Source organism: Prosopis cineraria, unplaced genomic scaffold, assembly GCF_029017545.1.
Source record: "Prosopis cineraria cultivar Desert tree isolate PC_DT_omini unplaced genomic scaffold, ASM2901754v1 PC1, whole genome shotgun sequence".
NCBI classification, from domain to species: domain Eukaryota; kingdom Viridiplantae; phylum Streptophyta; class Magnoliopsida; order Fabales; family Fabaceae; genus Prosopis; species Prosopis cineraria.
Window position 1 is genome coordinate 3,703,837 of NW_026555332.1, and position 13,932 is coordinate 3,717,768.

Sequence of the window (13,932 nt, forward strand, 5' to 3'; positions counted from 1 at the left end):
TTTCATTCCTTTAATAAAAATTTTTCTCTTTTATTAATGAAGAATAGTTTTAAAAATTTATTAAAAAGTTAAAGATGAAAATTTGTATTTAGTAATTTTATTAGTATGTATGATTTCATTAAAAAAAAAAACTTATAAATTGGGATGAAATTGTGAAGTAACTCCTCAGAAAACGCAAAAAGATGAAAAGAAGAGCGTGGGAGGTGGTACTAAAGTCCACAGGTGAAGGTGGAGGTCGGTGATTGGGAAAGCGAAACCAACGCCGTTGGTTGATCACTTCCATTTTCCACTAAATTTCTAAATCGCTGAATAATTTCTCTCTTCTTTTTAACACTGTTATCACGAGACAAGCAAGACAGACACAAGCCTCAGTTCCACCATATATACCCCCCTTCATCCTCTCTTATTTCTGCAACCCATTCTCTACGTTCACTCTCAAACTCTCTAGCTTTCCCTCTCTTTCTCTCTAAATTTCCAAACTTTCTTCGTGATTCCTCTGGGGTTTGAGCTTCTCAAGTCTTATTATGGCTAAGGACGTTGAGGTTGCAGAGCGTGGGTCTTACTCCACCAAGGACTACCATGACCCTCCTCCAGCACCGCTAATTGACGCGGAGGAGCTCGGCAAGTGGTCCTTTTACAGGGCTTTGATCGCTGAATTCATAGCCACTTTGCTTTTCCTTTACATTACCGTTCTTACTGTGATTGGCTACAAGTTCCAGTCCGATACCAAAGCCAACGGCGATGTCTGTGGTGGCGTTGGCATTCTCGGCATTGCTTGGGCCTTCGGTGGCATGATCTTCATCCTTGTTTACTGCACCGCTGGAATCTCAGGTTGGTCAAGAGTTTGGCTTATTCTCAAGCTTACTGTTTTGGGTTTCTCTTCATATGGGGCCTTGTATTCCTACCGTGTTTTACAGTTCAGTTCTGAAAACTCTGTTTGCTTTTATCCAATATACCTTACTGGGATCCTAAAAAATTTTCTGGGTTTCTTTTTAAAAGGTTTGGTGATCATCCTCAAAGGTCTTTCTTGAGCTTCAAAATAAAGATCCTCTGTTTCTGCCTTATTTTCTGAGTCATAAGAGAACACCCACTAAGCCATGTAGGTTTTATTATGGTGAATAAAGTTTCAAGTTCTGAAATTTATGGTTCAATTGCAGGAGGTCACATCAACCCAGCAGTGACATTTGGGCTCTTCTTGGCTCGCAAGGTGTCACTGATCAGAGCCATCTTGTACATGGTGGCTCAGTGCTTGGGTGCCATCTGTGGAGTTGGGTTAGTGAAGGCCTTCCAAAAGGCTCACTACACCAGGTACGGTGGTGGGGCCAATTCTCTGAACGATGGCTACAGTACCGGCACCGGTTTAGGCGCTGAGATCATCGGAACCTTTGTTTTGGTATACACTGTGTTCTCTGCAACTGATCCCAAGAGGAACGCTAGAGACTCCCATGTGCCTGTAAGTATTTTATCTTGCTATTGCTGAGATGAGTTCTTTTTGTGCTTTTGTGGGTTTTTCATTAATTGATATGATATGAAGTTAGCCGAAGAATACCGTTTGAACCATGTACTGTGCAACAAAAGATATGACGGCCTGAAAAGTTGTGCTGAATGAAGCATTGGTTGAAGGGAAGAAAGAATATATGCTAAGATGATAAATACTAGATACATGCTCTTTGAATTATGTAACTTTTGGGAATTTACAACTTTGATCTGATTGTGAATTCTGATATCCAGAAAGCCCTAAAGTCTCTTTTTATATTCGTTTTAATAGTAACATTGATCCGCTTCTAGTTATTGCAGAGATTATGAATAGATCGGACTTAGAAATATATAGTTTCGAAGATATGTAACTGCTGATGGGTGGAAACTAGTAGAAACAGAGACATAAAAGAGAAAATAGTGTATGTTCTTTATAAAGTCATCAACTGATAAAAATTCTCTGATAATGGAACCTAAAGAGAGTCAGAAAGATGAATATATTGGTTGCTCCTGTAAAAAAGAAAAAAGAGAGAGAAAAATCTTAAACTGGTAGAATTGCGATATAGCTGAAAATCCTTTGAAATTCACTTTGTTGCTTGTTTCTCTATCTAGTTCAATTTCTTTGATCATGAGGGATCATATTTTGTCTGTGGACGAGCATTTGATTCACCTGGGGTAGTACTGCTATCACTTTCCTATACAAAAATTACCAGAAGCATGATAGTTAATAGCACCATGCGCTCGATAAACATGGGTCCAACGGCTTATGTGAGTTTGTGGTGGTGCTTGGATCCTATCATGGCTGGCACATGAATAAAGAAGATTATCTAATGTCTTTTCATGTTATGAGCATAATGGATCCTACTTTAGTTATTATCTTTCATGCTTTTGTTTTCCTTTATACCTTGAAAGCAAAGTTGAAGTGTTTGAGGTCCAAAAGTAAAGTGGTCATAATTCTGTCCGTGATATAGCCTATGTCATTTTCTCCAACCTTCCACTTCCAGTATCACCTTCATTTTTGTCAATATCAGCTTGGTGTTCTGTATTCACCTCCAATTACTTTATCAGATTCTCTTAAATAATATAATAATAAAGAAGTGGGAATCATGAGCCTCACATGTATACATGTCCCGCACTTGCTTGTGAACCCCTCCCACTTGTTCATTGTTTTTTCACCTGCTCTTTTAACTGTCTGCTACAAACTTTCCTTGTGAATAAAATTTATCAAGTTGGTTACTTATTAATCTTTATTCTGTCTTGAAGGTTTTGGCTCCACTTCCCATTGGGTTTGCTGTGTTCATGGTTCACTTGGCCACCATCCCAGTCACTGGCACCGGCATCAACCCGGCCAGGAGTCTTGGAGCTGCTGTTATCTTCAACCAAAAGAAACCCTGGGATGATCATGTGAGTATTTGTGATTTCCCATAATTCTTTTTTTTACCTTAAAAACTGCTATGTCAGTGATGTAAAGTAGAAAAAGACTGCAACTTTATATCTAAACTTGTGTTGCTTATGTTGGCGCAGTGGATCTTCTGGGTGGGACCATTCATTGGGGCAGCCATTGCAGCATTCTACCACCAGTTCATCTTAAGGGCAGGAGCAGCTAAGGCTCTTGGATCGTTCAGGAGCAATCCCTCTGTTTAAATCTGTGTTGGTAGTGTTGATGGTTCAAATGGAACGAGGTGCTTCAAGGGATGAATGAGTTGTTCCATGTGACTGAGGGAGCCTTTTGTAATACCCTCATGTCTTTTTAAGCATTTTCCTTTTGAATCTTCTTCTTAAGTGTTCTTCTTTTTCCTTCTTTCTCTTGTCTGTACTCATTATATGATTTATGGGGGAGAAATAAAATATTTTAATTATGTGTTTATCATTATGTCTTATTTGGATAATTGCCCCCCTAATTCTCTTTAAATTAGTGCTCAATACACAATTTATTATCTTCAACTTTCAATGTTATAATATGTTACACCTCATCTCATCTCAATATCATTTGATTTGGCATAAATTTAATTGAATAACTAAACTCAAGCTTCCATATTTTGTCTACTTAAGCCATACGTTAAGTATACGTAACATAACATGTTTACTTAAGCCAGTGGTCATCAACGCACTCTGAAATTAAGTTTCATCTTCCAAATTTATTTATGAATAACTTTTCTTATCTAAGTAAAATCTTAGAATTCATTAATCTTCTTTATTAATAAGTTTTTAATTTTGTTTCTATTAAATATATATACATTTTAATAATGTATTTTTCTTGTCAACAAATAAATCAGCATCGAAAGTGTAAATTTGTAATAAAAATTAATAATATATAATATACATATACTTATATAATAAATATGATTGTTGACTTATACATAAAATTATTATCTAAATTTAATTATCAAGGAAAAAAATAGCTTAGTTTAGTTAGGAAAAAATTGGCCAATGAATCACAGTCAATAATTAAATCTCATTATGATGTGAGATTTTTTTGATGGGTGATTTGTAAATAAGTATTCTTTGAACAATAATGTCTTAATCTTGTGCAGACCTAACTCATCCGTCCCCTCTATATTGTATAGGAGAGGAGTCTCTCCATATTGCCTAGTGCCAAACTACTTTCTTTTACAACTCTCTCTCTCTCTCTCTCTCACACACACACACGCTACAACTTTTAAACCGCATCGTTTGATGCTGGAGCTAAACCATGTGGAACAATAGTACCTGGCCACAACAAAACAGAGAGAGAATGATTCTGTGGAGCACGTGGTTACTTTTCTCACTAATTTCCGTAATTAAAGATAACTTTAGTCCAATTTGTACTAGCTTGCGTGCATCATAGTAATAATTTAATCAATTAAAACCCCGCATTAAAGGTACCTAATCCCTTTTTATTAAAAGAATGTCACATTTTGTGTTTGTTTGTGGCATTTTCTTTCTTGGGAAATGGTAGATTCTGTATCACTTTCAAAGCGTGCCGTTTTAACAAGTCAAGTTGTATGGACCGTTTAATTATTTAGGTTATATTAAGAGGCACGGAGTGGGTTAGTTTTGATGCCATGTTTACAAGGCAGGTTCAATTTCATTCTCTCTCAAGCAATTTCTTAGCAATCTCACCTTACAAGCACCACTTATTTTAGTCACTATCATGACTCGAGAGAGACTTGCTTTCTAACTCCACGATTCCCCCAGTTGAAACGGCTTCATAGAGCCCTGCAAAGGTATATAGTTCCTCGCGTTATTCTGTCTCAATTTATAAAATATTTTCAAATAACATTATACATACTAATATGTATTATTAAATACATTTTATAATTTTTTTAAAAGAAAAAAATATAAACATATAAGAATACCCTTTATTTAACACTTCATATGTGAAAGAATACTAAAGAAAGAATACAAGGGCAAAGGTAATATTGAAAAAAATATTATGAGAAAACATAATTTTTTATCTCTATACTTTACTCGTATTTTGTTATGGGTTCTTATACTTTTTTTTAAGAACACTAAAAATAAAAGTATAAAAACTTAAAATACTGGAAAAAAAATGCAAGTATCTATAGTAAAACACTAGGAAAGTGCAAAGATTAAAAGTTATATTTTTTTAAATATTATTAATGAAATTTTATTTTTGTTGAAGCTCTTCCAAAAATATCTTATAATTTAAAATAGAGGTAATATTACTATAAAAGGCCTCATAATGATTGAAATTAAGGAGAGGAGATTCATTCATTAACGTTGTTTGAAAATGAAATAAAATTTCATAGTTAATGACTTCAAACAAGGGTCATGTGTCTTATAATAAAGTCTATCTATTTTTTTTCTAGAATTTGTCTTATAATAGAGATTAGATGGAGTAACTCACTCCTAAGATACTATTTACAAGGTGGAGATAAGGATTTTTCAAATCATATTTATAAGTCATGTTATTAATTTGTCATCACAAAGTTTTTGTTTTATTTTTTATTAATGTCGTGAGAAAAATTACATTACTAAAGTATGCAAACTTAATATAATGATATTGAAAATTTATTAAATTCCTAAATAATTTTAATAAGCTTTAAGGTTTTTATTAATTTTAGTAGAATATGTTATAAGTAAGTTAAAAACAAATACAGCCACAGAAGTATTATAGATTAGAGATTTGAGGAAAAAACAAAAGCCAAATCATGGGCTTTACAAAAGCAATCCATTCAAGGTTTTATAAAACCACATTTGCCAAAAAGGGATATCAATTACTCACTTCAAACCACAATATAAATAATTATTAACTAATTTATACATTTAAAATTTAGTTAAAATATTGATTTTTTTAAAAAAAATTTCATATTTTCAATTGTATTTTTAAATAAATAAATATAATATTTAATTTATTTAAAACAATTTTATTAATTACTTTGCCAGGTCTTGTACATTAGGTGCTTTCTAGAAGCACAATATAGTTAATTTTATAAGTCATTAGCTGATGGAATTATTTTATTTTAAATTAAAATTTTCAAATTACCATTAAAAAGTGCGAGAGAGACATAAAACTAATATTACATGAGTTGTTTACTTTTTTCTTTTTATTTAAAAGTTATGTTTGAAATTTTATTTACTTTTATTCCTTATACTTTTGTTGTATCGATATTAATGAGATTGGTAAAAATGACTTATAAATAAGATCGGAGAAGTACTTGAGTAGAATATAATAAAGTAAGGGTATGATTGAAAATATATAAGACCTTTCCAATATCTATCTTTTGGATCAAATAGAAGTTTTAAAAAACATTTTATATTGTGGCTGGGAATGAGCATTCAATTTCACCTCATACCCACCATATATTTTTTTTCATTTATTATCAAATACATCTATGTATTTCTTTTGTGAATACAAGGGATCCAAATTGTAAAAAAAAAAAAATTACATGTCAATTATAGACATCACTGCAACCCCCCCCCCAACACACACACACACACACACACACACACACAACGCATGGATGTATAAACGTAAATTTACATTAAAACGAGTGATTTAGATAGATTTTGAGACATTGAAAAAAAAAAATCTCACTATGTATTCTTTTTCTATCTATTTTAGGGGTCCATTTTTTTTTTGGGATATAAAAACTGAGTTTTAATAGAGTTAAGCAATGCCAGGCCTGGGAATTTGGAGAAGTAATTGCAGATAGATTACATTTTTATGTTTGCAAATGGGCTTGTTTGAGCGTATGGGCTTCTCAATTTAGAAAGATGGCCTCTTTGAAACCCAATATAAGAAAACTCAGCAAAATTTTAGGATAGATATATAATTTTTAGTTTCTAAATTTTCTTTTAATTATTAATTTAATTTTTAAACTTTAATTCAGTATAACTCAATTTTTATAATTTATTGAGGTAAGGAATTATAAAGAATGAGTTGTACCAAGGTTAAAAATGTTCTGAATAAAAAAAAATTGGGTCTAAGTTGTTCTAATTCAAAGTTTAGGTATTGAATCAATAAATAAGAAAAATTCATGGATTGAAATTTATATTTTATCATATTGTTATCAATTTATTACTAATTCTATATGCATTAAGTTGGCAAAGGACAATTATTTATAATATTTTAACTACCAAACATGATGATGATGAAATTAATATCATTTCATTATTTTTCTTTTCTTGCTATTTTATATAATCTTTTAAAAATAACCTTATAAATAGTTCACCAAAAAAAAACCTTATATATATATGTGTGTATATATATATATATATATATATGTATGCATACATCCTCACCTATGAAGTTTAGATGTAGTACCAAACTTATCCAACTGTAATCCCTATGTGAGTAAGTGAAAGCTAGTAAAGCTACAAGTAACCAAAAATTGGTTTAGTTACTAATGAATAATAACTTGCATTTGAATTTCACTACTAATGTAAGGATGTTATTGAGGGATAATTTATACTCCCTCCGTTTAAAAATGTAAAGTATTTGTAATTGAATCTCATCCCTAAATAAATTAACTATCTATTTTTAAACTAACTATATCTTTTCATATTTATCTCTATTAAACACCCTATAATAATTATAAAGTTATTATCAATAAGAGCATTTTGAAAAAAAAATGATTACACCTTGAAAAACTAAAAATGCTTTACATTTTTAAACATTCAACCTTTCAAAAAATATCTTATATTTTTTAATAGAGGGAGTAAATATTTTTTAAAAATATACCTTTTAGTCCGTAAACTTTTTTAATTATCAACTTAATTAATATCTGAATTTTGATTAAATATGAGTTAAGGAATAAAAGAACTATGTTTCGTCAACTTAGAAAAAGCCGTAAGGGTTAAATTATTCCAAGTTACTCCTTCCATCTCTATATATAAGGTATTTTTTAGAAGTTTATTTTGTCTCTGAATATAAGAAGTGATGATGATATTTTTGAATAATTAGACAATTTTACCCTTTCCTTAGAAAATGAAATAAATCATTAATTATATGTTTTTTCTACCACCATTATAATATTAATTATGATATTATTATGGATAAAATTGAAAAATCATTGTGTTTTTATATGAGTTTAACTAAATAATAAATTTTTATTAATATATGAAATTCGGTTAAAAATATTTTATATATAGAAACGGAAGGAGTAAGAAATTACAAGAATTAAATTATTGTAAGTCAAAATTTAACAACTAATCAATGGATAATTCAAAAAAAAGAAGTTAAGAAACAAGATTATTTTTTTTTTTCATATTTTTATAAGCCATGAAGCATGTCCTTATCTCAATAAGTTCTGATGACCCACGTCACCCAATTGTTTTTTTGTTTCACAAAAAATGGGTATTTTTTGTTTGTTAGGCAATAAATATCTAAGAGCGAAGTTGCGTCTCTTTGGTGGGATCCGATTCCATCATTAATTGTGGCCATTAAAGCAAACAATGAAGATGAGACTTGCACTCCTCGAGGACGGAACCATCATTTGCCCTCTGGACGCACTCACATTGCTTTTTTTTTTTTTTCCAATACACATGTATCATTTTATTCAAAATAATCCAATTCAAAACTTATCTCATCACAATAAAGATTTTTTTTTTTTCCGGCTACACCCAATTTCTTGTGGCACACACTTTCCTGTTATTACGGTCCATGCCCATAAATCACATGGGTTTACATCACTATCTCTTTCACGCACGTCGCGACTTCCCAGGAACCTTCCTTCTCGTTTGATACAGCCAAACGCAAAAGCACATTGCATGTTCTTAAACTTTTCCTTTCAGCTCTTGCTCTCAATTATTCATGATTAGGTCTTGCAACAACAGTGACGAACATCAATTATTGCTTCTGGTTAAAGGCACACAATTCATTTGTTGTATTCTACTTTGTGGATCAGCACTGGAGATAAGAAGCATAGAAGAGCAATATATAAAGAGAGGAAGATATTGAAACCGTGGATGTGAAAGTGGGATGAGCATAATGGCACCAATCACTACGTACTTGTTCATGTTCTTGTGCTTGATCTCCAACACTTTCTGGCACACCCACCAGGTGTTCGACGAAATTACTCGTCATAGCTTGTTCTCTCCAACATATGGCTTGATCCATCCAGATCTTCCACCCCTTCTCTGATCCTCTAGTCTGCAGAATTTGGTAGAATCCTCCATTGCAATTCACTTTAAATTGCAGAGATATAGCTAGCAGATCCATAGCTCTCTTGTTGATGACATGACTTCATGAATCGCAGCTCACAGCCTCACTGTCATTTGTCCAGAACCGGTGCACTTTAGTTATTGCCATCTTGTTAATTGTACATATTGCAAGCTGCCTCCTCCTCCTTGTCTTTAATCTATTTTTCTTTGGCATAGTTTAAAATATTTTAGTTCTACCTATCAAGATTGGGTCTAATATAAGTGATTAGTCCCTCATAACATAATGAATTAAAATTCAAATTCATATTGAAAAGTATGTTAATATTTAATGCCTGATCATGCAATAACATAATTATTTTCAATAGGAATATATATATATATATATATATGTAACCAAAGAAAAATGTTTTAGTTCTAAATTTATATACATACACTTTTCTATTTTGGATTCCCTACAACTGAAGAATGTCCACCGCATGTATTTCTTTTGTCTATTTAATGTTTGGGTTCAACCCATAAAGTTTTGTTTTTTTTTAAAAAAAGGACTTTGGAGTTATGATATGGTTAAATTGTAGATTTTGAAATTTGAAGATTGTTTTTGTTCGATGACGCAAAATTTTGATATGGCTATTTACTAAAATTTAAGCATTGCAAACTTAGTTGAAAATAGCTCTCTCAAATGTTTAATGATGCAATATTTAAAATGGTCTGCGTTGAACTAATATGCTTCTCACTTGCGGTCAACATAAGTTACAATTATAAATCAATATAAAATATAAAAATACTGAGTCATCAATAATTCGATCTGAGTTTCGTATAATACAAACATATACTATAGAACCTATTTTAGTTTCACATTTTAAAATGGGTCTCTTTGAGCCCAGGGCCGAGTGTGACACTAAAGTCGTCGCTTTATATCCCAATAAATGTTTAATTATACTCTATATAATAAATCATTATTTTTTCTGTTAAGTATTACTGTTAATTATATATTTTTATTAAGAATTTATTACTTGTTTATATTTTATATAACCAGTCATTAAGTTTTTTTTTTTACTGAGTATGAGGTCTTGTAGATAATTTAAGATTTGATTTTACAATTTAAAAAACTATAAAAATAATATGAAAATGGATAAATACTAATATACTAAGCCTATTGAATAATTTCGCCTTATATCACAAAACTTCTTCACATGGCTTGAACCCTTTTCCGACTAAAGAAATTAATGCAATGCCATCTCTTGGTCATATTTTAAAGTTTAATTACTAAACAGACAGCCGTAATCAAAGATAAAGAAGGCAACAACTTCTCATGCGTCAATTATTTTTTGTTACGTTTGTTGGCTTCCCAATCGTATTAACTTATTATACTCTTGAATATATATATATATATATATATAATTTTAAAAAATATCGCTTCACGTAATGTTGATGAGTGGCAATATATGTAGGATAATTACACTGTTCGCGTGTTTAAAACAGTAAAAAATAAAGGTATAAAATTGGTAGGATTTCAGTTAAAGACCATTGCAAAGAATTAATTTTAAGAGGGTTCAAAATTTTTTTTGAAATTTCAATTAGTTCAAAGGAGAAAAGTCAAAAAAAAATTGATGGTCAAAATACCCTTCACTTATTATGTAAAATTAGTAATTATTAATTTTTCTAATCACTTATTAATTTATGAATATAAGTTGTAAATTATATGAGTTGATATGTTAATAATTATATAAGATTTAACATTAATTTTTTAATTATAAGCAGTAGCATCGATTGTTAAATTATTAACTTTACTTATTAATTTATTAACATCAGTTGTAAATTACTAACAGGTAACATTAATTATAAATTACTAATAGGTCTTGTAATTTACAACTAACGTTAGTAAATTAATAACTAATGTTACTGATGTTTGACAAACGAATGTAATTTACAAGTGATATTGGTAAATTAACAAGTACAATAAGAAAATTAATAACTAGTAATTTTACATAATAAGTGAAAGGTATTTTAATCTTTTTATCATTAAAATTATTTTGATTTTTTGCTCTTGAATTGAACTAAAATTTTAGAATTTTTTGGATTCATATGAAATTATTTATCTACTGTAGTCCTTAATTAAAACTCTCCCTATAAAATTTGCATGTGGATGCGTGATGAAAATTTTGATGTCTTAAATTTGTTTTCATTATCAATTTAGTTTTTTATTTTTAATTTTTAACTAACTCCATCAAATTTCCTATTTAATTTCGTATTTTTGTATAATCTCACCGTATCAATTTTTTTTTAATTCATAAAGACATTGTCATCCTTAAATTAAAAGATTACACCAAATTTGTGTCTAACTGTTAAGGGATTATATATATCTTTGAAGTTCAAACTATAAGCACTAATTATATATAAAATTATAAAACCTTGAAAATTCGATTGATAAAATATTACACACTAAAACAAGATAAGCTTAATATAACGCCCTATATTTAGTAAAATAATAAATAAAAAAGACACTAAATACGTTAATATTGTTTTAAAAGAATCATCAAGTATTTAGTATATATTTGACGGTTATATTAACGTAACCGTCAAATATATCTTCATCTCAAATTTAATTTTTTTATAAATATATTTGATGCTTGTTTACTAATAACAGTCAAGTATATTTTTGTATACTTGATGGTTATTTGTAAACAAGCATTAAATATATAATTTAAATAAAAAATATAAAAAATTAATTAATTGACACTTGTTTATTAATAATTGTCAAGCATGTCTACATTTTATTTGACAGTTATTTAATAACAAGCATCAAGTAAGGAATACTTGATAGTTATTATGAAATAACCGTCAAGTATGTCCTTTTAAATTCACACTTCAAAATCATTCATTTTCACATTTCTACAATTTGAACGTTTTTGAAAACACATTCAGAGTGCTTGAAAAAAAAAATTATTGTGCAATGGAGCAAGAAAGGGCAAGCAATTAAATTCTTAAAATTTATAAGTTATATTAGGATGGTAGAAAAGACTATTGTGTCTATCACAGTAAAATTATGGCGCAAAGTAGATGAGGCCACGAAGGCTCTTGTTTGGGATACTGTAATAATAAGTTACATTTTACTAAGTATATTTTAGTATAAATTATTTTTAAAATTGATGCATTTGATATGTTGTTTATTTTATTTTACAGTTAGGATTTGACGTTGACGAGAGCATGAAAGATTTGTTCTACAAAAGGTTGGGAGGACACTAAGGTCTTTCAAATATTTTATCACCCATAAATATTTAAAAGATTCTGATATTAAATTTGTAGCTAACTCCTACCTTATTAGAGTCTTTGATAAAACAACAAGTTAGTTGGTATATATATTTGATTGATATGTATTTGCAAGGGGTTGCTTGGGCTGCTTGAAAAGCAACCCCCCAACTTTTAAAAAAACACATTATAAATACTTGATAATTATTTAAAAAGAAACGTCAAGTATAAATTTACTTGACGATTATTTTAAAATAATAGTTAAGTATTTATATTTATTTGATAATTATTGTAAAATAATTGTCAAGTATTTGATAATATGTAACACAAAATTTGCCAAAACATATTTAACAATTTTTTCATTATAACAATCAAATAAGTATACATACTTGATAGTTATTTTAAAATAACCATCAAATATTTAATATTTGATGGTTATTTTAAAATAACTGTCAAGTATATTCCTACAATACACCTATGCTGCCAATGTTTAAATGATTACTTGACGGTTCTTAAAAATAACCGTCAAGTAATATTTAAAATATTTGACAGTTTTAACTGTCAAATAAATATATGATGCCCCATTAATTGATGGTTAAAAACCGTCAAATAATTTATAAAATAATCATCAAGTAAGGAGGTATTTTGTAGTAGTGACATTTTAGAATACAAATTGACAATTTAAAAAAAAAACTTAAAATATCAAAAGTTTTATTATTAGTTTGTGATATGTTATACCATTTTATCAAGAGGGGTTGAGTTTATTAAAAAAGAATAGTTTCTCATAACTTGAAGGATTAAGGCTTTAATTCTTTCTAAAAAAGATACTCATATTTAATAATTGATTATACTTCAAACAGAATCTATTTTGATAGGAGAATTTTTATGAGCAATAAAAAAATATGTTATATCACTTTTTTTTTTTTGAAAAAAAAAAAACGGAAAAAGTTAGGATAAACATGATCTTGGCCACTACGAAAAATCATACAGAAAGCAAGTGGACCATGTGCTGATATGCACCAATTATTTATTTATCACTTCGCCAATATAAAACACGATTCAATGACGAGGTTTCTCTTAAGGGGGTAATATCATGAAATCATTTTTGTACATTCAAGTAAAGATCTGATATCCCCTTGACCAACACTTCCTATTTAGATTAGATGAAAAAATTATATAAAGTTTTATTTTCTACTTGAATTTTACGATGCCTGGTTTTTAAATAAAAATAATAATAAATCTTTTGATTTTTTAAATTTGTCTCAATTATAAATTTGGGCTTAAAATTTAATGTTTATTAATCATAAGTCTTTAAAATCTCAAAATCATACATAATTTTTTTAGGAGAAGAATATAGTACACAAGAAAATTTAAAGAACTAAAAATTTTATTTTTGCTTAAATTAATCCATCAATAGATATAACTTGCCAAGAACATCAGACTTATAGTCTCTTAATTCCTCAATAACTAAAGCATCTTTCATTCTTTTGGATTGCATCTATTTTGGATAAATTAATTATTTAATTATTATAATTTTAATTCAATTGTAACTTAATTTTTAAATTTAACTTATATAACTCAGTTTTTATACTTTTAATT

General features: G+C 29.2%; 1 protein-coding gene across 1 annotated transcript; it reads left to right on the forward strand.

Annotated features, from left to right (window-relative positions):
- Positions 1 to 385: 385 nt before the first annotated feature.
- Positions 386 to 3,274, forward strand: LOC129315925 (aquaporin PIP2-2). The gene is made up of 4 exons (XM_054960092.1): positions 386 to 831; positions 1,158 to 1,453; positions 2,740 to 2,880; positions 3,001 to 3,274. The coding sequence occupies exons 1-4, from the start codon at positions 525 to 527 to the stop codon at positions 3,118 to 3,120; spliced, it is 864 nt and encodes a 287-aa protein (XP_054816067.1). The 5' UTR covers positions 386 to 524; the 3' UTR covers positions 3,121 to 3,274.
- The last annotated feature ends 10,658 nt before the right edge of the window (positions 3,275 to 13,932 follow it).

Coding starts and splice junctions, on each gene's coding strand:
- LOC129315925 (XM_054960092.1), top strand. CDS start 525: ATGGCTAAGGACGTTGAGGTTGCAGAGCGTGGGTCTTACTCCACCAAG. Junction 1,454..2,739: donor CTAGAGACTCCCATGTGCCT/GTAAGTATTTTA, acceptor TCTGTCTTGAAG/GTTTTGGCTCCACTTCCCAT. Junction 2,881..3,000: donor AGAAACCCTGGGATGATCAT/GTGAGTATTTGT, acceptor ATGTTGGCGCAG/TGGATCTTCTGGGTGGGACC.